The sequence below is a fragment of the Caloenas nicobarica genome, chromosome Z (genome assembly GCF_036013445.1).
Source record: "Caloenas nicobarica isolate bCalNic1 chromosome Z, bCalNic1.hap1, whole genome shotgun sequence".
Classification (NCBI taxonomy): Eukaryota; Metazoa; Chordata; class Aves; order Columbiformes; family Columbidae; genus Caloenas; species Caloenas nicobarica.
Window position 1 is genome coordinate 99206948 of NC_088284.1, and position 24460 is coordinate 99231407.

The 24460-nt window shown below is 45.9% G+C and overlaps 1 protein-coding gene across 2 annotated transcripts in view; it reads left to right on the forward strand.

Moving 5' to 3' along the window:
* RNF220 (ring finger protein 220) overlaps positions 1 to 24460 on the forward strand; it is a 223684-nt gene that overhangs the window by 194426 nt on the left and 4798 nt on the right. For both annotated transcript variants that reach the window (XM_065657825.1, XM_065657823.1), the window contains 4 exons: positions 240 to 295; positions 2019 to 2097; positions 16341 to 16449; positions 17576 to 17650. In XM_065657825.1, coding sequence (XP_065513897.1) covers positions 240 to 295; positions 2019 to 2097; positions 16341 to 16449; positions 17576 to 17650 — 319 coding nt within the window. The remainder of the gene's footprint in view (positions 1 to 239; positions 296 to 2018; positions 2098 to 16340; positions 16450 to 17575; positions 17651 to 24460) is intronic.

Genomic DNA, 24460 nt, shown 5'->3' on the forward strand with positions numbered 1-24460 from the left:
ATGTGATCCAGCAGAGCTCACAGCTAGAAGAGCAGGTTGGCAGAACACTGGTGCAGATGTGGACTAGCTCAAAAACACCTCCTGCAGCAGGCCAACTGCTCACATTTGGTGCCTAGACTGATGTACAGAAGTATTGAGAAAGAGGTGGTGGGTGGATTGGTGGGAGGAAGAGCTAGCTGCTTCTGAGCAGCAAAACTTTCCACATTCAACCTTTAGTATTCTGCTTTCTTCTCTCCTAGTGGTGGCACACCCAGTACTCGAATAACACCGGAGTTTTCCAAATGGGCAAGCGATGGTGAGTGTCAAACATGTAAATTATTAATTTGTTTGTGACAGGAGGGCAGATAGATAATCCATATTTTCTAATTGCCAGTAATTAGACAAATGATTGTTACAAATGCTCTTGCACAGTACCAGCAGATACGCATGCACATAGTACCACACTGTCTTTTGAAACTTTACAGCACAGTTCACTGTAGTCAGTGGCATCTGGGGGAGTTTCCAAAAATGCAACCTTAACTGGTATGGTGAGAAGAGAGAGGGGTTGGATTGACTTGCTGTCATGCCACTAAAGACAAAGTGCTGTATCACAGAGGGAGCTGTCAGAGCTTGACTGTGCAATGGTGGGTTTCACCAGCTGGTGGTTTAAACTACCTGGGCACCTCTTGCCTTTGGTTTTTTTTTCCCCCAGCTGATATCATCTTCCCTTCTTTAAAAGGGTGTGCTAGAGACTTTTACCATGGTCTGCTGGGTAGGTCTTATCCTTGCTGGCCTCTGTATGGCAAGAAAAGCCTGCAGCTCTGAAACCTGCACCTTTTGAATGGGAACTCTAGGATCTGTCCCACTTCATGACCTGCAGCTGAGACTCCAGAGCAAACAAGTGAATGTAAAATCACACCTTTTCATGCATTATTTGAAAGCTCCTAGCAATAATGGGGGTGGGGGGCTGTTAAACCCATTCGACTGCTGTTGTTTTTATTTAATGCCAGCAGCACTGGAAGTGTAAGCAACAACCTCGTGGAAATATGAGAATAATAGAACCTGACGCTTTCCAGCTGTACATGCCAAATCCGTTTCCATAGCTGGACAGTGCTGCTGCAGCTCCCTTAGGAAGGGAACTGAAGCTCAGCGACCTGAAGAGACGTGTCCCAATGATTTTGTTCCCTGTTCTGTTACTGTAATGCTTTGGGCATTTGATTCCCAGCTTTGAAAGTACCTACAAGACATTACTGCCTGCCAGTGGGAAGGGGGGTGGGCAGAACCAGTTTTGCCAAGGGCATAATGATTAAATGGAGAACATAGGATATCTATCGTATGCATTTTCTTCTGTGGGATAGGCAATCGCATTTATTTTCTGTGATGTCGGAGCGCTCGCTTATAGGTATGTTCAGCTTCAGTACCTACAGCCACAGAGGGGACAAGGAAGCAGCCCTGGTGGCACTTGCTGTGAACTGTTTTATTCATACCTTTTACCTGAGCCATGATGCTGAACCTACAGCCCAGGAGTGGCCCTAGGACAGTTCATCTGGCTCATCTCTGACTGGTACCTCACATCCCCTCCAGTGCTGGGAGGAGCCGTGGGAGAGCTATGAGCAGACTGTTCTGTCGTACCTAGTTACTGCCTTATATTTTTCTCCCTGTCTGTGTCTGAAGGGTCTCAGAAAAAGGGAGAAACTGAGAGCAGGGTCTGGGCTGCGTGGATTTGCTCCAGATCCACCTTTCTAGAAGTACACTTTGGCAAGGCAGCTGCATCAAACCTTTCTGAATTAAACAATGGGAACATCTGCAAGGGTCAGTCAGTATCTTTAGCCCCAAATGACAGAAGCGTGCTGTACAGAGAGAGGGCCTCCCTGCCAGACAGGGACATGTATTAATAGCATTGATCCCTTTTCTCTCTTTCCGAGAAATGACATGAAAATGACTCATTGGGGTCCTCTGCTTCACTACCTGTAACTCGCTCAGGTGATTTCATTGCAGTGATCAAATGTTCTCTTACTGATTTGTTCTTCCCTCAACAGAAATGCCCTCAACAAGTAACGGTGAAAGCAGTAAACAGGAGACCATGCAGAAGACCTGCAAGAACAGTGACATTGAAAAGTGAGTGTTAAACGGATAGCTTTTGTTTTTCTTGTTTTTGGAACCGTAGTGTCCCATCTGGCCTTCCCAGAAGCAGTGCTAGTCTTAGGGTAGGCATATTTGAAGCTTTTACCACTAAGAAAGGAAGCTGTGCTCCAAAGTGAAGCCTGGGCTTGGACCTAATGGTGTCCTGACTTGTTGCCACTGTGTCCACAGAAGGCCTGTGGGGAGTTCTCCCCCAGATATCTGCATGGGCAGGTGCTCAGTGACAAGGAATTAAGAGCAGCTTCCAAGTGGCCTCTCCACTGCGAATTGCCTTATTTTAAAATACATAAATAGATATATCTATACTTTCCACCATATTCTAGGTTTTAAACAGATGGAATTTACATTTTGGGAATGAGGTCCATTGATAGTTTGGGATGGAGAAAAAATCTGGTGGTAGCGTTAAGCTGACTTTACAGAAAGTTATTTTTAGTTTAGTTTGTTCTCTTCCTGCCCCTGGTCCTGACCTGAGAGCTGGTGTCCCAGATACATTTTCAGATCTCCTGACAGATTAGATTGCTTGGCAAAGCGTATGTTTGCAGTCAGGGTTAACTGAGGAAACTCATGGCTGCAGAGGAAACTTTAACACTGATTTGCAGTCTCGGTACTTTCCTTTTTACAAGGCTTTTTATTGGCCCATCCCAAACATGGGCTGTCTGCTGTTCAGTGCTTCTCGGTGAGCAGAATTTGGCCAAGGACCACTGAGTTTGGGAGCTCACAGGGCAGTGCAGGAGCAGCTTTGTCCTTAGAGTGAGCCAACTGTTACATGCTGTCTTGGTAGCAAGGACTCATCCCTTCTGCCCTAATCTATCAGCCTCCATCTCAGCCACTGCTTGGTTTCCCTTTGGGCCTCCTGCCTGTCAGCCAAGCAGCCCTCGCCCTCCCAGATCCACTCCTATTGAAAATCTTTAACCTGCAGGAGCTGAAAGGATTTGACATTTTCCAGAACACTTGAGCTCAAGTGATAAAATTGACATAGCTTTTAATAATCTGATCAAAGAGGCTTTAGCTAGCACCTTTTGAAGGATCCCAGAATCCTTTCCAAACAACGCTCGTGCTAACGCCACTACGAGGTGGGGGAAGTGTGTGTGTGTGTGTGTGTGCGCGCATGCGTGCATATGCACACACACCTTGCTCTGCTGCACTTAAACTTCTGTTCTGCAAAAGGTGTGAAAAGTCAGCAAAACCTAATAGAAATTATGGGAAAAGCCTTAAGTGTCTTGCGGAGTCTTTCCAATAATGCCGATTTTTTGAAAGTAGCAGGGAGAGTTTTTTATTTCAGGTGCTTTATTTCACCAAGGTTCAGAAAGCAAGATGGTTTCAAGTGGAGAATTCCTTGCTGCTTTTTTTTTTCATCTCCTTTCGTTTGAGATTTGTGTGTGATAAATAGTTTCTGTCCTGCCATTTAAGGAGTCTGAATGCTCTGTGTGCTTGTCTGTGTAGAGGGATTCTGTTAAATTAATTGATAACAGGGATCAGAGCTAGAAGCCTACAGAAAAGGAGGGGGAAGGGTTTCACACTGTCTGGCTGCTTCCCACTCCGCTGCTGAGCCATGATATATAGCGACCCAGCCCAACAGGCTAAATTGATTCATCTCTAGTTCCTGTTTCTTAATCTGGAGCTAAATTGGTTTCATTTTTCTTGGTTTGGGCGGCGCTTATAGGAAGTTTTTGGCAGCATCACTTTACTCTATTGTTTGTAACTTTAATTTTTGCCTTTAAATCTGAGCGCTATTGATTGACATGTTAAACCCTGTGTAGCATCTGATTAGCATTTTTAAAAGTGTCCAGAAGCACATGGCTTACCACCTGTGTCAGCTGTGCTCTCCGTTTAGACCAGCGGCTAATAGAGTTAGCAGTGATCCGCGTATTGATCCTTCTCTCCTAAGAATGACGTTCCTTCACTCTCCCCTTGTCCAAAAATAAGCCTAGGCAAGGAGAGTGGTGTGGTTTTGTTTGTTTTTTAATCCGTTAATACAGTACAGCAAATGGTCCTCTTTTTGGCACACAGCTGAAGGTGTTTGCTTGAGCAGGTTAATTTAATCTAATGTAGGGTTTTGTGGAAGAGTCTCCTGCGTGTAGAATGACTAGGTGGGCTTTGGGGTGAGTCTGTGTTTGTCACCAGCTCCTTATGCTGTGTTGGAACTTCAGATGGGAGCCACAGGTAACGAGAGACATGGTGGTGGTCCCACCTCTCCTTCCCAGCACTGCGGGTGTCTCAGCCCTGCTGAGCTTGTCTCATCTCACCAACATGAGGTGTCTGGGAGATACCCTGGAGCACTGGAGGCTCATGAGGAGAAGTAAAGGAGCATCGCACTGGCTGAGCTCTGCCTGTCTGCTGAAGACCCCAGCCACCACGAAAGCAGAGCTCAGCCAGTGGCTGCTGCTTTACCTTGACTCCAGGTGCAGCTTTGCTTGGAGAGAGCAGCCGGTGTGTGATTGCCCAGGCATCTTCCCCAACTCCTCTGTCAACATCGCGCTCTCAGCCAAAGCACCGTCATACACAGAAAACTTCAGAAAGCACCTTCTTCGCAAAAAGTCTTCCTCCCCGCTCCCTCCCAAGATGCTGCCTGCCAGGGTCTGGTGCCATTTTGAAACTGAGGTTCCCCGGGGTTAAAAGCCAGCATCTTAATTCAGAGTGCCAATGTTCAATTTTGCTTTCTGCCACCAGACTAGATTGCAGGCCAGCGAGAGAGTCTGGGTTAGTGGCCCACTGGGTCACCTCCCATTTGTTTTCCTCAATTTTGTGTTGTCATAAATTCATTCCAGCCCGTTGTGGTTGATCAGTTTATCTCCGCCGGGGCAGGGAGCGCTGCGAGCATGATATATGGCACAGAGCATTGTAGCCAGCCTCTCCATGAATCACTCCAGCTGTTTGGTGTCAGACCCAAAGCAAACAGGACCCGGCCGCTGAGCGTTGACTACGATGAGCTCAGTATGGGAAGAGACATGACGTATGAATGTTTATTTAATAATTCTCTAATATTTCCAGCAGAGTGTGGCTGTGCCTTTTGGGGGGGCAAAAGGCGGGGGGAGGTTGAAGAGGGAAACTCTAATCTGTTGGGGTGGGTCATAAATCAGGCAGACAACATCATTAATCAGGGATGGGACAGAAGTGGAAGGAGGTGGGACCAGAGCTGCCATCCTCGGTGGGAAGGGGGCTGTGCTCTTTTTTTTCATAAAACAAATCTTGTTTCTGATTCCGCTTGGCCCCTGCCGCGCTGCCCACATAATAGCAAACCCGGACAAGTGAGTATGCTACCTCTGCTATAAACCTTGCGATACAAGCCTGCCAAGCATTAAATCCCTTTATAATTATCTTCTTTATATAACACTTCATGCTCATCATGCTTCATTGGACGAGACGCTTGTTGGCTTAAAAAGAGGGTTTTAGAGACAAAAAGCAATTGTATTTGTCTTATTTTCTCCTCTTTCCTCCCTTTCCCTCCCACCTCACCTCTTTCCAATCCAGTTGTTCCGAAAGCATCGGCTCCAGAGGGGCTCCGCTGCAGTAGCACAGGAGGGAGCATCAGTTAAAATTAAATGAAGTTTACATTGGGGTCCTTGTGCAGCGTCAAGCGTATGAGAGCAGTCGGGGAGGTCTCGGTGTCTGTCGCAGGGACCCTCCTCCTGGGCAGACAGGTTGAGACAGGAGCAGAGCGAGTGTGAAGCCAGAGGATTAGCAGAGGCCTGAAAGGGAAGGAGCCACGCTTAAGCTGTTATGTTGGAGGGAAGCAGAAGCTGTTGTGAATTCACACCAGAGAATAAGCGCTCCCCAGCCCTTCTCCATAGCGTCACATCATTAACAGGTGGAAGACAAGAATGTTGTATAGCAAAGACAGAATTAAAAAATTATCTTGAGTCATAAATGAACTAACCCTTTGTGCTCCGCTAAGGGAGTATGATGTTGCTGGTGGGTCCAGTCCTAGATCAGCCCGTGGAAACTTGAGAAGGAAGCTGAACTGAAATGTGGGATTGTCAAAGCCAGGCTGAGAAAGCGCTGCTGGGCTGAGTGCTGCTTGTGTCCAGATCTCTTGTCTTTATTAGGTTTTAGTCCTTCCTTTCAGTAATTCATTAGTATGTAATATGTGCTTGCAATGTATGTTGTTGTTCAGTGTTGGAAGGGTACATGGCTAGAGGCTCCGTTTCTTTATGATGTGAGACTTTGGCATTGCTTCATCCTCCGGGTTGTGGCGGTGCAGAGCAGCCTGCTGGGCTGCAGTTCCTTATTCTGCTTCCCCTTGTAACTGTACTGTAGAAATCGTGCGTGCCAGTGATGGTCTCAGACGTTATTGTCGCCGCGCCAGCTGAAATTGTGTCAGTGTCGTGGTTCATCCCAGGCTGGCAGTTAACGAAGCTCAGCAAGGCAGGCTGGCTGTACGGGCTCAGACCTGCGGGGAGGTGGAATCCCTGCAGCTGTGTCCAGAGGTTTGGTCTAATTCTCATGCCTTGGGGCAGTTTTCTATGGATATATATTTGACATCTTCATATGGGAAGGGACTCTCTTGTCTGTTGAACGTGTGATGTTTTAGAGCTGACGTGTCTGCAAACCCAGGGTGGCTGCCAGCTTCAGGGGCAGTAGCATCCCTGTCCCATAACTGGTGAAAACCTCAGGAAGGACTTTTATTCCTATGTTGGGGGCACAGTTTAGGCATCTTACCCTTCGTGTCTCTTTGCCTGCCCCTTCTTTTTTTTTTTTTTTTTTTTTTCTTAGTTTCAGAAATGCTGTTAACTTTAATTTGTAGAGTTGCTTCCTGGGAGTGAAAAATCGATGGGGGGCTATCGCAGTGTGAAATTCGACTGTCACTATTGAGCTATAGAGTTAGCAAGATGTCTTAGAAGGTAAAAAATAAATCGTGGCCCAGCAAGTGCTCAGCTGTGCTATTTCAAAGGGGATATGAGGCTGATGGTCCGTTAGAGGGTACTTCAGTTAGATGGATGATGATTCCCTGTGAAATATTGGAGTTATTCCATAGGTAAAAGAAACTTTAGCTTGTAAAACACCAATAGCTGCCTTCTAGCAGACGAATTCTGCCCTTAGATTTGTGAGCAGCTTGTCAGAGTGAGGGCTCGTCCTTGAAATTAGCCTGTTGTGTTTAACAATGTCTCTGATGGAGCATTGTAGATCCTGCTGTGTTCCTTCTGAAAATATTGTGAGGATGTGACTGTTTATTCACATCCCTTACCCATGCTGCAAGAATTAAGAGGCAGGGACTGATTTTTTTTTTTTTCTTGGTAAGAAATGTTTATATGGTGCCCGGATACTCTAAAGAGAAAAGTAACAATTATTTTTAGATAGGCTGTGTTCCCAGCTTGGATTGAAATGTGCCTTTGAAGAGCAGAAAAGGGCTCATGTTGTGCCCTATCGGCTGCCTGTTTGCTGTCGTGCGTCTGTGGAAGGGCAGCCCTGGCTGCTCACGCTGCCCGCACGCTGGTGGGAAGGGGGCTACTGCTTTCTTTGGCACTTGCTGACTTCTGTGGCAGGACTCGTCAAGTGTTTGTGCTGTGCCAGCTGCTCTATGACAACACAATTATTGTAATTACAGCTCTTGGTAGTTTATGTATTTCTTAGGCTGTAGTTAGTAAGTATAAATATGAAGTATTACCAAAAAAAAAAACCCCAGTTGGTATTACTTCTCACTAACCCTTATCTGGGACAACTGTAGAGTCTGTAATTATTTCTCTTACACTTGCATGCACAGTTGCAATACCGCTGAGGGGAGCTTACTGCTGCACAAAGGAGTTTTAAGCCTAAGTTTTGAGTTTAAGTTTTAAGTTTTAGTTGGAGCTTAGTAAAGATTTCCCAAAGAACTTAATGACAGAAGGATTTGTTGTGCTTTCATATCTGCTCTGCCTCTGTGACACAGAACCCAGTGCTGCCTTTATGGAAGTGCTGCAATAACAGGTAATGTAATTAATGTGGCTTAATATCCCTGTTGATTTTTTGCCTTCACTTCAGCGTCGATGCTAGTCCTACCTAGCCTTACTTGCTCTCCACCACTGCAAGCCCTTCATCCTATTTCTCCATTAACTGCTTCTTTCTTCCTTTTTGATGGTTCCCATCCCCAAAAAGCTGCTGTTCCCCACTCAGTTGCATAAGCATTCCCGCTTTTCCCTCGGATAGCCAGCTCGTGACCTGTCCTTCCTCGGCATTGCTGGTTTCCTCTTCCAGCTCTGGGACCACAGTTGGTTATGTGATACAAATGTGCCGTGGCCTCCTTTAATAGCCTCATGTTTCTTTTTGAAGGCATGATTACCTTAAATGATGCTAATTCTGATCCTTTCTTTCCCCGTAAAGGAAACAGCAACTCTGTAAAAGTTCTAGGGCACAGCAGCAGTTGTAGGAAGCTGTCTGGAGGATGTGTTATCCTGCTGCCCTTGGGTGCCTCCAATCAGCGGTCATGAATGGAAGATCTGGAAAGCAGATCACCTCCATGGTAAAGCCCTTAAAAGGCTGCAGATGAATCCAAATGCTGCTATAGTAACATAGATATTTCCTGTTTATTTCGGCTGTTTGGATGCAGGCCATGGGAGTAGAAGGCATTTCATTGTGCACAGAGGCTGGCTGCAAGACTTGGGTGCGTGTCCAACCTTCTGAACACCTTTCAGCGCTAGGAATTTGCTATTCCTTTTTCACTTTGGGGATATTTTATAATTTTGTGCCCTGATCATCCAGCCAAAGCTACCAATAATCCCAGAGCACCTCCAGGCCACAGTTAAGGTGATGCGTTACAGCTGCCATAAGTCTTCCAGTAGAAAAATATACCTGCCCAGCTATACGTGGAGCTTAGTCGTAATCCAAACGTGTTTACTTGTGGATGGAGGCACATTTTGGTAGGCTGGATCCTCTGAGCTGTGTGCCTCAGCAGAGAGAGAAGCTGCATTTTCCATTTACACTGCCTGCCTTTTGTGACCCTGGCTTGTATTAAGATAGAGACCATGATGCACCTTCACAGATCTGTTAGGAATACAATTGGGGTCACCACACATTTGAAAAGTGACCTGAGATATTAACACATTAGATGTGCAGTTATTTCTATTTAGGAACTTTGTTTAGACAATAATTTTCTAGCTCAGTGCTGCCTCAACAAAACCTTGCTGCAGCAAAACACTCTTCTGTAGCGTGGCTTTTTACTTTATCGCCAAAGCTGTTCCTCCAGTAAAGCAGTGGGATTGCATTTATTTTCTCTTTGGTACAGGGGACATCGTCTCTAAATCGAAATCAGAATGACCCATGCATTCTTTCTCCCAGCTTTCATGTCGAACCATAATTGCTCAAATGGCACATTTAGAATTTTGGCGCAAGCTCAGACATTCACTAGCCGCCTTTTTAAATCAGTCCCAGTGGCAAGCGGATGCTGCGTCGCCCTACAAATGCATCTAAACATGCTGACTTCGAGGCTCCTTCCATTCTGAATGATCAGCGGTGCCATCTGTCTCTGTTTTGATTGGGACTGGGCACATGTGTCCCAGCAAAACACGGGCCAAAAAAAAAGAGAGAGAGAAAGAGCCAGCACCTGCATTTACTTCCCGCTTCTGTAAAGACATTGTTGGGTTCTGTGTTATAGAGGCGGAGGAGATATGAAAGCATAATGAATTCTTCTGTCATTAAATTCTTCGGGGAATCTCTACCCAAGTCACTTCTAAATGCGGCTTAAAATGCCTTCTTGCAGTGCTAAGCTCCCCTCAGTGGTATTGCAACGGTGCATGCAAGTGTAAGAGAAATAATTCCTCTGTGGGCAAAAAAAAGAGACAACATTTTTGGTTTGCATCAAGATGAAATTAGTCAGAAGCAAACTCTGAATTTGGCAAGCAGATGCTGGTATTAACAAGTTGTGCAAGCAAGTATAAAATAGAGGCGCTCATGACTGAGAGAGCCTCGGCGTCGAGTGTGTGTGCCCTTGCATGCACCCCGCTCCAAATTCACAACTTAGAACACGGAAATTAGAATGGGGAACATTGCATTATTCATAACTTGGCAACCAGAAGCCAGGGCACTTTGCCAAAATAAACTATTCTCTATAATTACAGGTGAAGCAACATTCTTTAATATCTTGCAATACAAAAACATACATTAATCAAGGAAAGAGGGCTTTTTTTTTTCCTAGAGGACAATAAATTAGCATCCTTGCCAATTTCCTCAATACATGTGACAATGTTTTACAGGATTATAAGTCAGCCTTTTTAAAGGAGGTTAGTCTAAAAACAAATAAACCCAATAAATGAGATTTTTAGCTAAATAAAGGGGAAGCCAGATCCTAAAACATTGACGTCTGGCCAGAAGATTTGCTTTTAGCACTGGCGTTCTCACAGACCGAGGGTCTAAACATCACTTAGTGTGTTTTGACACGGCTCTGCTGCAGACAGCTTTGCTGGGCAGTTTTCTGCTGCTGGGGATCTGGCCCCTTCTGCCATAGGGAGCCCATCTAGCGAGATAAAATCGCCGTGCATCGTGCCAGGCCGGTACCTGGGTGTGCTGGGTGATTCGCGGTCAGTCTGACACCAGTGCCAGATTCTGGGCTTCTTTCAGAGACTTGGTGTATGGAAAATGCTGGAGCTGGGTCCATTTCCTTTTAAAGCCACCTGTGACTTTGTTTAAAAAACTTACTTACCAATTTAAGTGTTTTGCTTGTTAGTAGCAAGCTTTTTTCAGCTTTATGTTATATTCTTGCACTCCAGTAAGCACAAAAGGCCTTTGTGTCGATATATCTCCTACTAACTTCAGTGTCGCTCATCTGCCAAAATATTATTAGCTATAGCCCTTGGTGCAGGTGGTGCTTGGCTAAATTGAAAGAGGAGGCAGATTCTTTCACCGGGTTGAAAACAAGAGCAGTTCTTGTCCCAGAAGACTTAGAGTTGTTTTTAGTTAGTGTTTGAAACTCGAATAACAAGGGAGTTGTGTTGAAGACAACGAGAGCCGAGGCAGCGCTGTCATGTTCTGTCGTTCGCAGCGCTGCCGGTGTCACAGCAGCTACATGCAGCATGTTACGGGCTAATAAAACATGATCTCTGAAAAAGTTGCCCTCTCACCCAAACGTAAATTGGCTATGAGAGATGGCTTGCAATTAGATGATTGTGCGCTGATGTTGGGATCATTTTCTCAAGTCTTAAAGATTTGTGTCCGATAAAGCGAGGACTGCAGGAGGCTTTCTCTTTGGCAGCGTGGTAGTGGTTATGATAATTGTCGTCTGCGGCCATGGTTGGATATAGCCAGGAGCAATTTCTCTGCTCCTGGAATCTTACTTTAGCTTGACTCTGCCTTCAAAGCATCGACCAGTCTGTTCCTAATATTTATGATATGTAAGCTGCCAGTGACCTGACCTCTGCCCCGATGCAGAGAAATGGCATGTATTTTCTGCTGGGATCAGGTTCTCCGCCTCGGACAATGGAAGATAAAGGCTTTGTTTAAAAATAAAGACATCACTCTTGGGTTTGTCAGTGATACTGTACATTTTCCCCTTTGCCACTCTGTGTTTACAGGCATACAAAACTAAAAATAAATGTATGAGGAAGAGAGAAGGTCAGAATATCAAGTGTTAAAAGTAGCCCATGAAATTTTATTGGTGGTGCATTTAATCAGTGCTAAGCGTTTTTTACAAGGTACACACAAACAGTAGAATTGTAAAAATTTATGGAATGCTGTGTACAGTGTGGCCATTTATGAAGAAAGGAAAATTTATATCCAGTTGAAATAAAGGGAAATGTTTTATGGAGACTCCTCAACAGTGAGATCTGGGTAAAGGGGAAGGTTGGGCATTCACAGGGACTAACTGATCTTTGATGTGTTTTTCTGCTTCTTCAGCAGCTAACGGTTTGCATCTTTCTGTGGCTCTCAAACAGGCAGGATGCTGGATGCAGTGATGGTGTGGTGCTTTGTTTTTTTCTGTACAATGGGAAAGAAACACAAGTGAACAGCTGCTACTGGTATCTCTGGTATGAGGCTCTTGCTCTTGGGCTTGTTCTGTTCCAACAGTTTCTTGAGCAGCCCGTAATATCCAGCTGGGAAGGGTTAACTGAAGCCAATCGCTTTGACATCGGCGGGTTTTTTTTGTTTCCTTTTTGGTCCAGTATTTTGTTGATGATAAAGCACAGACATAGTCAATTGAGAGATTCCAGAGCTGCGGAATCAGAGATAATTTAATTAACAGAATTGCTTGTGATTGCCCACTGGGACAGCGGGTAGGAATTGCTCGATTTAATTTGGAGAAACAAAGATCACACGCATGCTAATGTTTGACAAATAACCAGGGTTTGGGTTAAAGTTTTTTTGCAAAGAGGGGGGCAGCCGATTCCCAGGGGAGATTTTCCAGGAGGTGATTGCAGACTAAGAGCTCAAAGCTACAGATAGGTCCTTTTTCCTCTTCCATGGTGTTTTTATGCCCTTCCTCTAGCCTTTTATCTGAACAAAGCAAGGATTTGCTCAGAGGAAGAAAGTTTGTTCTTATTTTCAATGCTCAGAGGAAAATGCTATGAACAGTAGAAGAGCGTGCATTAGGCACCAGGGCTGAAAACTGTCTGCCCGGTCTCATGGACCTGCTCCCTGGTACCAGCATCCTCAGCCGTGACTGCCAAGTTGTTGACGAGTTAACCACAAAGCCCAGAGAGAAGTGCAGGACCCAGCGTCCTCCGCGAGGAGCCCTCCCTTCATGGTTTTGCTCTTGTACAAGTGTTCTTGCTCAGGCTTCCCTGTTTGGGGTCGTGTAGGTCCAGAGTGAGCAGAGCATGGATGTGCCCTCTTGTTATGTCCTCAGCCAGGGAGGACAGTTCAGGTGTTGGTGAGGCTGCTCATACCCGTGTGGCCGGAGAAGCGCCAGCACTGGAGCTCAAGGCATTGCTCGTGGTGTGCTCAGCAGATCTCTCTGAAGGCTGATAAATGACATTATCCGGACATGTCAAACCCAAGTGCTGAGGTGCAAAAGTGCTAAAAGAGCCCCTCAATATCCAGCATAAGGTCAAGGCAAAGCAGAGCTATGGAAGCCAATTCCTTCTTCCCTGTAATCCCCTCTGCCTCCCTTGGCAGGGTAACCTTTCACAGCCTCACCCTGTCCGTGGAGTTCGGCATTCCGACCCCCACTCCACCCCAGCGTTACCCTGTAAAAACACTGCCCAGGCGGCTCCCAGCTGTGTCCGGGCAAGCGCACACGGGGTGTGCACGCAAGAGGGAAGCCTGAGGGAGTTCCCAAGATTGCTGCTGCAGGAAGAGTTGTTCCTAAGTGATGCTTATCTTTAGGATACAAGCAGTAGGTTGACGGTAAAATGTCACTAAATGGAATGGCATGTGTCCCAAGTGTGCTGGCCACCACGGGAGCCAGACACATGGGAAGTGACTCTCGTCTTTATTCCATCCCTGGAGGTAGTTCCAGCTTCCTTTATTTACTAATGTTCTCCCTATTTCCCTTGACTTCATTTCCTCCGGCTTTTCAGAAGCAACCATGCAATTATCGCTCACTTTGGGTTGACCCCTGGCCACCACGTCCCTGGTTGCTGGTGCTCCGGGAGGCTTTCCTGAGCTCTCAAGTGCAAAATACTCACTTGTGGCCAAAATTGCTCTCATGTGAGGTAGGAGCTGTGTCCTTGGCACTGTACTGTGTATCAGGATTTGTCCTGAGAGCATGTTTGGCAAGGAGAACATGGAATTTAAAGTCTGTCTCAGCTGATCTTTGATCAGCGCTGGGAGATACTGCAGTGGCTGAAGCTCCCTCTCTTACCAATGCACCCCAGTCTTGTTAATAAATGTATATTTAACAATGTCTGGAGCATATGAAGTGATAATAACTAAATCAATACCTCCCACATTGATTGTCCAGGATCCCTACAGCGTGACGCACGCAGCGGTGCGGTAATTTTCCAGCTAACTAGCACCCTGATCTACAGCCCTCCTATTGATTGGCCATTGTATCAGGCAGCCTCTGAGCGTTATTGCTTATACCTCTATTCAGCCTCCTTTTCTGATTCATTCGTTTATTACTGGATAGGTGCGATTATCTCAGAGACTTTCCGAAATTGGCCGATGGGGGTCAGCCATTTAGACTTCTATAAACAAGCCATTTTCTATCTCCTCTGGTTGTTGTAGTGCAAATTTTTCCTTCTCAAGCTTTGACTGTTATTGGGCTGGGACTGGGGATGAATTTGCTGTTGCTTGGGTCTACTCAAGGATTTCACTTTTCCCTTTCCTTGCTGAGTTGCTTGCCGTTCAGAGGAGGAGCGATAGCTCCGTGGATAGTAATGGAAGAATTTAACAAGGGTTGGGGTTCTGCTTGCCACTGGCTTTGGGCATGAGCCACACTCACTGCCTTTACACCTCCAGTGCCCTAATGTGTGCAGGAAGGAGAAACAGATTCCAGAAAGTCAAGGTCAACTGCAGCCTTCATCCAGCATCAGCTGCTTGATGGGCCAGACTGGAAGGGAAACAATTTTCTCATTCCATAATAATCTTCAAGCTATAAATAAATAATTCTGTTTCTTCCTTGGACAAAACTAACACCTTTCTAGACATTCTTTGAAAACAGTAACAACTTTTCCTTGAGGGTGAGAACCCAAGCTGGAATACAATAATAATTTATACCAGTGAATAGGAACAAGTGGGTGTTTCACAGTGGGGAGCACTGTCTCCTACTGAAGCTCTTTCATTTTGCTCCAAAGAATCTTCATTGATGCCACGTCTTGAATCCACAGTGTCCCTGTCCCCAGGCAGTCCTCACCCACTAAGCTAACATGGGACATGTGTATTTCTTTGCCTTTTTTTTCAGTTTTAAAGTTGTTACCACTTCCTAGTAACTCATTTGCAATGAATCCCCTCTGATGAAGGTCTCTCCGCGGTTAGCTCGTGCAGAGAGTGTCTGATCTGCACAAAGGTAGGAGTGAAGTTGGAAGAGCTTTATAACACTAGTACTTAACCATATGCACTCCTGCAGCTCCAGTTTCTTCTGAAGTGTCGTAATCACTCAAGATCTTTTTGACTAGCTCTGTTTCTGGAGCCTTGGGAAAAGGCAGCAGAATCACCTCATGGGAGATACCGCAGATCCCTCCCTGTGTGCTGGTGACAAGTGACTAATGAACAAAGGAGCGAGTGTGTGCATGCAGCGGGAGTGCTGAGATTGCAGCTCACTTTATGGCTTGTAGTATTTCCACCAGGCCCATGGTTTAGCCACCTGTTGATAAATCGTCCTCTAAAAAGGTAGAACACGTAGGTGCCACGGTGGGTTATGTTGTGATTGATGCAGCTTCTGGTGACGAGGTGCTCTTCAGGTTCTGAGCAGGAGTCTGCTTAGACAGGCCTGAAATTCACTGGCATACATGAAAATTGCTGGCTTGTTTGGGGTTTTTTTGCAAGAATGAAAGCCTTAATGCAATACTCTAAACCTTTTCTGGAGAATGCTTGAGGGCCCCTCCCTATGTCTGCACTGTGTAGAAATTGGATTTTGCAGCATGCTGGAGTGACACATCCTTGTCTGTAATGCTCCCTGCATCTCATTGGCAAAGCGTTGCCGTCTGCCCTTGCTTTTGGGTTGGCAAGTTGCTCGTTTCACGAGCCTCACAGAACCATGAAAATACACTTGCCTGCCCTCAGCACAGCGCCTCTGTGACAAAAGAGATAATGCTGCCCATCAAAAATGACCCTAGGAAATGGAAAAGCAGAGATTGTAAAGCTGCTTTTATAGCCACCCCCTTGGCACAGTGTCTGTTGCTTTTGGTTTCTCCTTGCATTCAGAATTAGAAGCCAACAAGCTAAGGATTTCTTTAATGTAAAAGCATTGTGTTGATCCTGTGTAATGAGCTGATTTTGTGTTTCACAAGGTTAATGGCCAGCAAAGGCCATTTTCCAAGGGGAAGAGCAGCTCCTATTGGCCACAGAAAGTTATCTCACCGGCTTTAGAACAACGTACAGAACTTTTTGCGAAGCAGTTGGTCCTAAGGATCCTCTTAAGGGAAATAAGAAAAGAGGGAGAAAACAAACAAATCTGTTACTTAAATGTCCGTGTCTTGCAGAAACTTCCTCTGTGTTAAGTTGGCAGCTCCAGCCCCATTGTGTTCTGTCGTGATGTGTTTAGTAGGATACTAAATGCTGGGCTTTTCAGGAACTCCTCTTCACCACAAGGTGGATGTATTAGTTCGAATGCTGCCATTTCCTGTGTGGCACCTGTTGCAGAATCGTTTTTTCCCTGAACTCTTAACAATCTTGTGTGCTCAGTGATGCTCACTCTCCATCATCTTTTGCAGAATTACAGAAGACTCTGCAGTGACAACATTCGAAGCATTAAAGGCTCGTGTCCGTGAGTTAGAAAGGCAGCTTTCCCGTGGGGACCGCTATAAATGTCTCATTTGCATGGTGAGTAGCATTCCACTTGTGGTAATGAATCAGAAATGCCTTGGTATCTTTGCTGAGGAGGGGAGAAGCTTTTCTTCTTTTTGGGCTGGAGTCAGGGAACTCTTCTTTGTCCCTGTACACCAATTAGCCTTCCAAAAACCTACTAGGATTTTTAGCAATTGAAATTTCTGTATGCATTACATCGTCGTACTGATATTTGTAGCTGTTCATCTGCACCAGGCAAGAAAGCCCCAGTTTTGGAAGACTTCCTGCCTTCGTATAGAATACTCCCAGATACCAGCATCCTCTTCTTGCATCTGTGGATTTATGAACATAGGAGGGAGCAGAATCTGTGATCTGAGACCCACTGTATGGTTGGGGAACAGGAATGTTGCCTGAGCATTTAAAAGTTGTGGATGTCCTGCTTGCTCAGTGGTGATGCTGTGGCCTCTGTAAAGAAGGGCAGGAGCTCCCTCTGATGGTGTGAGCCTGCAAAGTGTTGCATCTCCTGTTAGGTTTTTATTCTACTGATAGCGGGAGAAAATTCTGCTTGGCAGAGGCTCCTTCTGCAACTTCAGCTGGATGCACAGTGCTGTCATGACTTGGAGGTGTGGGAGTGCAGTCCCCATCTCTCATCTCACAGAAGGGCCGACAGCTTGCTGCTGATTTCCAGAGGTTTATTAACAATGACAGAAGATACTCAAGAGAAGGCATGTCTGCTGAAATAGCAGCAGCATTCTTGGTCTGTAGTTAAGCTGTTCCTGCAGAGCTAAGAGTTGTGATAAGGGTTAATCTTACCCTGTCACTGGTTTTAGTATGATGCGGTGACCTTTCTGATGAGAATAATGGCAGGTGGCCACAGCAACTTCAGATGCTCTTGCGATAACTGTGCTGAGCCAGGTCACCACTTGAGTGGATTATGGGCTTCTAACAGGAACCCCGGGAAGCCAGAAGAATGGACTGCAGGAGACTTTCTGCCTCTACTGTGCTAACGTTACAAAAATACAAACTTAAGTATTATACAAACTTATTTTTTGTAATACAAAATACAAGACAATGTTACAAAGAAAGGCATTGTGATGGGGTTGGGAGCAAAGAATCAGTAGATCCCTGCTGTGGAAATAACCTGTTTGCTTCTTCTCCTCAGGACTCCTACACAATGCCCCTGACTTCCATTCAGTGCTGGCACGTGCACTGTGAAGAATGCTGGCTGCGGACTCTGGTGAGGCTCTTGCCTACTCTCTTGTTGACTTAACAGACTTTTTCCTCTCTTCTGGGATACTTGATTTAAATCACCACGGGGAAAGTTGCTTTTTGCTTTATTTTAAACAATCTGAATGCTGTGCATGCAGACTTCCCAATCCTTGCTGTTTATCACCCTGCTGCAACATTGGCTTGAGTGAGTTTCATTTGAGTCGTCGTGACTCAAGTGCAGTCTTGTCCTTTGCTTGCTCCACTGCTACTGGGGGGACAGACGTTGCTTGTGTAGGAGCCAGGGACAACCTCGCCTGACAGGGACAATCTTGCCTTACAGTAATTTCCTGTGGGGCATCCATGCAGAGAGGTAAAGCTGTGAGAATGGAGGCCAAATCCCCTGAGTTTTCATGGAATGAGTGGCTTCTGAGAAACCTAATATTGCCCTGAAGCAAAGGGAATCATCTTCAGGATAGATGATATGGAAAGGAGCTTTTATGAATATGAATCTATATTTTTCAGATTATTGAAATAGCACTGAGCAGTTTTCAAGTGTATGCTGTTCTGTTAGGAAGATTGGGGACTACCTTGAATATTGAATAGGTGAACCCAGTGCAGTAGTGATTTATACATGTATTAAAGGACATCAGGTTAAAATTTAATGTGTTATTAAATGAACTGTTTTCCTTGCCTTTGTTAAAACTGTGGGCTTTATAATCAGCCTTTAATGTCCCCTGTGCAACTGATTTTCAAGCTTTCATTTTGCTCACTTTGGGGAGTAGAAAATAGTCAGTTGTGCTTTCTAGTTCTCCTGTTAGCAAGATGATACTGTGTTGGGTTGCAAAAAATGTAAGGGAATGCCACTCCTAAAAACTGTTCCTGTAAGGCATTACAAAATCTGCTTTATAGAACACGTTGTGTGCTTGGAATTACGATTAAGCCAATCGTGCTCCTTTAAATCCTGCCTTTTAAAAGTCTTGTCCAAGAAAAGTTACCAGGACGGTGAAGTGCCTGTGGGCTTGAGTACTAATAGCAACTCAATAACTTGGCTATCCCTTGGGCTGTATTTTATAGCTCTTCAGCTACACCCCGTCACTCTTTAGGTTATACAAGCTTTTGTAAACATTTTAGCAGTATGTTATAAAAGACACATATGTGGGTAGGTAGCTGTGAGGTGTTTGGATGAAAGTGTGCTCTGCCACCTTTGCTAAGTGAAGAGTAATTTTCTCCTTCAGCAGTGCTACAGGCGGAGGATGAAACACTAATTTCTTTTTCATTTTTTTTTACTCTGAAGTCTTTGTCCTTTCCTCTTCCCAGCAGCCTCAAGTTGTCTTGTAAACCTGTGGCATCGATTTCAGACTGTTCTTAGGCTCAGCAGCAACTTGGTTTGACTTCAGTCAGGCCCCTTTGTTTCACGTACAGCGGTCACGGCTGCTCATGAGAAGTGGGAAACCCCACTCCAGGTGCTCGGGGCTTGGCATTTACCCTTGCAGAGGGGGAGGCTTCTCCCCACTAAATATCCATGAGGAAGAGGGGATGGAGCTGGCCATGTGCTGTCACACGGCTCTTCTGCCCACCAGGCAGGCGGGGTGGGAATGGTCCAGCAAGACATCATGTTAGGACTTGGCACTTGCACAGGGGAAGCAATTAATAAATGGCTACTCATGTGTTCCCCAGTTCTAGCCTCTCCCTGCAGCCCCCAATTTATTAAACCAGGCCTTTTCACAAGGCATGCTTGCACTCCCTCTCCCGTCTCAAAAAAAATCTCCCAGCCTGTGTTCGCATGTTTCTAATGTAACCATTAAAATGTAGCCCGAAGACAGCAATAAAAACCCTGGAACGCCTTGGTGCTTTTGTGTCTTGATCAAAGTCAATGTGTGTAATCTCGTTAAGACTGCCCTCCTTCCCCCCTCCTTTTTTATGAATTTAATGGCATACAGCAGCTGGGCTTAGTGTTTAATGCTCACCAACCTGCATTGTTCTAATTAAGGTATCTCCTTTTATTTCGGGCACAAAAGAGACTCTTGTTTTTTTTTAACAAGCGAGGAGCTGTGGGATAGTGTGTGTAATAATCGCCGCCGTTACCTTTCCCCGGGTACGGAGCTGGCTCCCCGGCGGGGCGGGAGGAGGAAGCCTGCGCATGTAGCACACATGGAAAGACTTGGCTGGGGGAGAGGGGCAACATTTTTCTTCTGTTGTGCAATAAACAATTTGTTGGAGTTAATAGGAGTTGGGGCGGGTGGCTTGTGTCGGGCTTCCGGCCCCTTTTGAACGTTCTGGAGATCTGCCATCCCTGCTGGTGAAAAGTCCCCTTTCTCCTGAGTGCCTGTGGTTTATACGCTCAGCCGAGATCTAATATTGAATTAGAGTGTGAGTGTGTCTGTGAGAGAGAGAGGGAGGGAGGACCATGTATTGAGCAGGGCCCTGGAACTCGCGGCTCAGAGTGCCTGGGAGCACTTCTAAACCTCTGCAGGGTGTTGAAGACGGGGTGAAATTTGATGCTCACGTCTGTCTATGGACCAGAGGCGGCGAAGTATTTCTTAAAAGATTTAAGGTTTAGACATTTTCTAGGATATGCTACAATTATCTGAGCATGTCTAGTACCCTGTGACTTCGATGTTTTCTAGGGCACTGATCTTTAAAGTGCTTAGGCTTTCTGAAAATATAATTTTTGGACTTTTGGCTCTTAACGTCCAATTACAAACTATGACTGTTCTGTTGCTAAGAGAGAGGAGAAGACCAATTCTACAAATGCCTGCTGGACTCTCTAGCTTAGGTATTGCTGTACTAGAGCTCAGGGCATTGAACCAGCTCCAAGTTCTGGGGATGAAACATTCGCCAGAGCAGACTCCACCTCTGTCTCCTGTTGCTGTGTTGGACTAACGTGAAGGAAAGATTGGGGTCACAGAAAGGGACACCAGAGATGGGTTAAGAGAACCGAGATCATGGTGCTCACTGAGTTAGCCAGAGCTTCAGCTCCAACAGAAGCTGCTTGGTTAGGCGGTCCTTTACCATCCCTGGTGGTCCTTCACCATTCTTGGAGGTTTGTGAGAGCAGGTTTGATGGTTATCCATTAGCAGTAATTCAGATTGAGGTGATCTTGCCAGGGGAATGGGTCGATGAGTTCTTGACATCCCTCAGAGCTGTGGTGCTGTGATCTCCCAAACCTTGGTATCCATCCTTACAAAGTAAATGAAGTTAAAAGCCAAGTCAGGTGTTTGTTTGCCAGTGGATGGTGCTGTTGGCGGGTGCAGGAATGCAGGGGCTGAAACAGGGCAGGTTTATTTGGGCAAGTGCCGTTTGCTGAGTTTCCCCCATTGCCTGTACAGCCAGATCCAGCATTTCCTATGTGTATTTGCTGACCCCAGGCTTGTACTTGCCTGTCTTGGACTTATTTGAAAATGACAACTGCAAGAGCAGGGGGAAAAAAATTACTTTTAAAAAGCATTCTTCATCACAGAATATGCTTCAAAGGGATCCATCGATAGATATGCATGCTCTGCAGTTGACACATTTATATCTGTGGTGTCAGTTTTTCTAGGCTATAATACTGGATATCCCATGCAGACTGGAATAATTTTGTAAGAAACAGCGCAGATACAGAGCAATCCTTCTGGGTGCTTCCAGCAACATAGGAACCTCCCGAGTCAGCAGCTGCATGGAGGATGCTGAACTTTGTCCTTCGTAATATTCCAATCTGCCATGAGGTTGTCCAGTTATGTATTACCATGTTTCACTTTTGGCCTCCAACAACGTGTGGTGGTGAGCTCCACCCTTTGAGGAGGTTCTGTGAAAAAGGATGCTCTCCTGATTGCTTTAACCCCATTACCTGGAGGTTCCCCACAACAGCAGTGGTGAGCGGCTGCTTCTCTGGGAATCAGCATTGGCAGAGTTCTTCCGAGTTCTTCAGAGTTGCTGCTTTGTGTGCAGGCGTGGGGAAAAGAGACTCTCATCTTGTTTGAGAATTGGATCTTGGAGTTCGATTCCTGTCCTGGCAGAAGCTGGTTCTTGGTTTGGGTCCCTCCTGTCACCTCTCTGCCTTGGCTTTCCTTCCTATAAAACAGGGAAGGTTTGAGCCCAGGTTTCACAGTGTCTCTGTGTAGGCAAAGTTGTTCTGTGTGTGTGTCTCTTTATTCTCTGTGCCTGGTGGCATATTCTGCTTGAAAATTACCCATTTTTAGACCCACAGGACAGCAGGAAGTGCCTAAATCTTCCTTTTGAGTTTTCTTGCTTTAGCCAATTTATAGCAGACGTCACGCTATTTTTTTTTAAGAGGAAACTTTAAGACGAAATACTCCAATCCTTCCTGGCACCATGTGAGCCCTAACGACTTCTCAACATCTCAGCTCTTGTTAATGTATTTTTCAAACTACTACCCCAAGTGATTAGCCTGTATTGTGGATCAATCACTTGCCAAATTTTAATTAAGAAAGGAGGAGAAAAAATAAACTCCATCCTGGTTCCAGCCCCTTTTCTTTGCTTTCTAACAGCCCTGGAGCAAACTTCTTGCAGCAGAGTTTTATAAACCCCTCAAAACTGGGGTTTATAATGGAAAAGCTGAGGTGGCCTTTACTCTAGCACACGCAGCTATAACACATCAAGGCTTTTCCATGAAGCTATGATGAAAGGAGCAGGAGGACCTGGGAAAAAAAAAAAAAAAAAAGAAAGAAAGAAATGGCTGACAGGTGGGACTTATTATTCCACAGCATTTTTATTTCAAGGGAAAAGTTTAGTAACCCCAGCTGGCAGGTGAGCAGTGGGGGAGCAAATGCTTTTTCATTGTGCCTGTGCCAGCATGTGTGTGTGTACAAGCTTATGTGCCTCTCTACAAGAGAGGAGAGCTTAAATGCTAGTGCCAATAAATGTTGTACACCTACACCAAAAAGTCAGATGTAAGGAACAAGACTCTAGGGAATTTCAATCTAAGAAGAAAAAAATCAGGACTGTGGAAGATAACAGTTTTATTAAAAAATAAAAATAATTTTTTAAAAAGGCTTCCCCAAGGGTCCAAAGTCATTATTTTTGCTTGAACTGTTTAATACCAAAAATAAGTAATAGGGAGACCCAGAGACCTGGGCCCGGTGTGCCATGTGCCAGGATGCTGTTGTTCCCTCCCTGTACCCAGGCTGCAGAGCTCAAGATGAGCTGCCCTTCCCACCTGCAGGTGAAGCAACATCCACCACTGCCCTCAATCCATTTTTTTTGCACAAAATGGGTCAAGCTCCACGTGGTTGAGTTCTGCCTTCTGGTGTGGTTGAAAACTTGGCCCCAGCTGCCCACGTGCAGCTCTCAGCCTTAGGTGGGGAGAGTGATTCCCTCAAAAGCCACCATAGTGTGGTGCAGAAAGCAGATCTCTGGGACAGAGATCCTAGGGTCTGGCAGGTTAAATCCACCCATCTTCCCTTTCCCTGTGGTGTGAAGGAATTGCAAACCTGACCTTGCTTTGGCGCAGAAGAGGGGAGCAAAGCTGCAGAGGGTTTAATCAGGCTTGTTCTGCCGTCCTGTGGGCGGAGTGCAGGGGACTTGTGCTTACAGTGAGCACCTACACGGCCTTTGGAGAGAGCTGGGCAGAGTGGCTTTCCAGGAGTCTGTCCTTACAAAATTAACCACGTTAAGCTGCCTAGTCTTTGTTAGTGAAGTTGCCCTTGCTGAGGGTCACGCACATCTGCCCGCAGCTGTCTCAGTCCATCTCCAAATCCCAGAACGGAGCACGAGATGCAAGAGAGCAAGATAGCAGCAGCTGAGGTTTGCTTTTAGCAAAAATGGACTCGAGGGAGTTCAGTGCTCCTCCCCACTCACGTACAGCCAAATGTCTCCAACTTCAGCGGAGCTAAAGGGAAGTAACTGCTGAAATGCTGTTCAGCATCACACAGGAGCACTGAGGAACAGAAGGCCATGGGTTTAGGTGGCAGCAAGCGTTTTACTTCATCTTTCACCTCAGGATGAGGCGTATCTGGAATGCCTGAAGTCCCCAGGCACACTTCTGCTTGTCAGGGCGCACAGGAGAGCTCCAAGGGGCAGCTGCCAGCTGCTGCTCCTTTAACAACATACTGCGAATTAATTCCTCAGCATCTCCCTGCCGCTGCCCCTGGGACCCTCCAGCTACAAAGACGATGCCGAGAGGCCAACCAGATGCAACAGGTGCCTCTTAGGACTGTGGAGATGCAGGCCTGAGCAGGCGCTCAGCTGAAACAGGCTGTTCTGTGGCATTTGCATCCGGATTAGTGAGCCCCTCCTTGGCAGCACTGCTATGTAGCCCAGCCCACAATGGCTTTAAAGGTGGCAGAAAGGGCAGGTGTTTAGATTTTTCTCTCCTACGGGTTGTAGCTGCTGCAGGAAGCTTTTACTGGAACATATAGTGTTAGAGCTTGAGCTTTTCTAATACTGTAGACCCAAAGCTCTGGTCTTGAGCACCAGTGAAGAGGCATGTTTTATAAATAGGCTCTGCTAAAGTCCACTGCAGTTTTCAATTTCATCAGGGTTTTACGCATTTCTTTCTAGTTGTGGTTTGTGCTTGCTCTTCCCAGAATCCAGTATGCCAAGTCCACTCTGTGAAGATGGGTGGACGGGGCTGCCTGATGCAGTGCACAGGCACAGAGAGATGGTCCCTGCCCCAAAAAGCTGAAAATCTAAACAGGCACAGTAGTTAGCGTGAGGATAAAATAGGTCCCGGGCAGCTAGAAGGACGTGCCCACAGTCATCGGTACCAGAACTAGAGCCACCATCCAGACCACCAGTGGTCTGTCCCACTGCCAGTCTGTCACTCACCCTGAGAGTGATGTCCAAGGTGTCTTGGGTGTCTGTGATGTGTTTCGTTCAACTCTAGTTCAGCGGGACT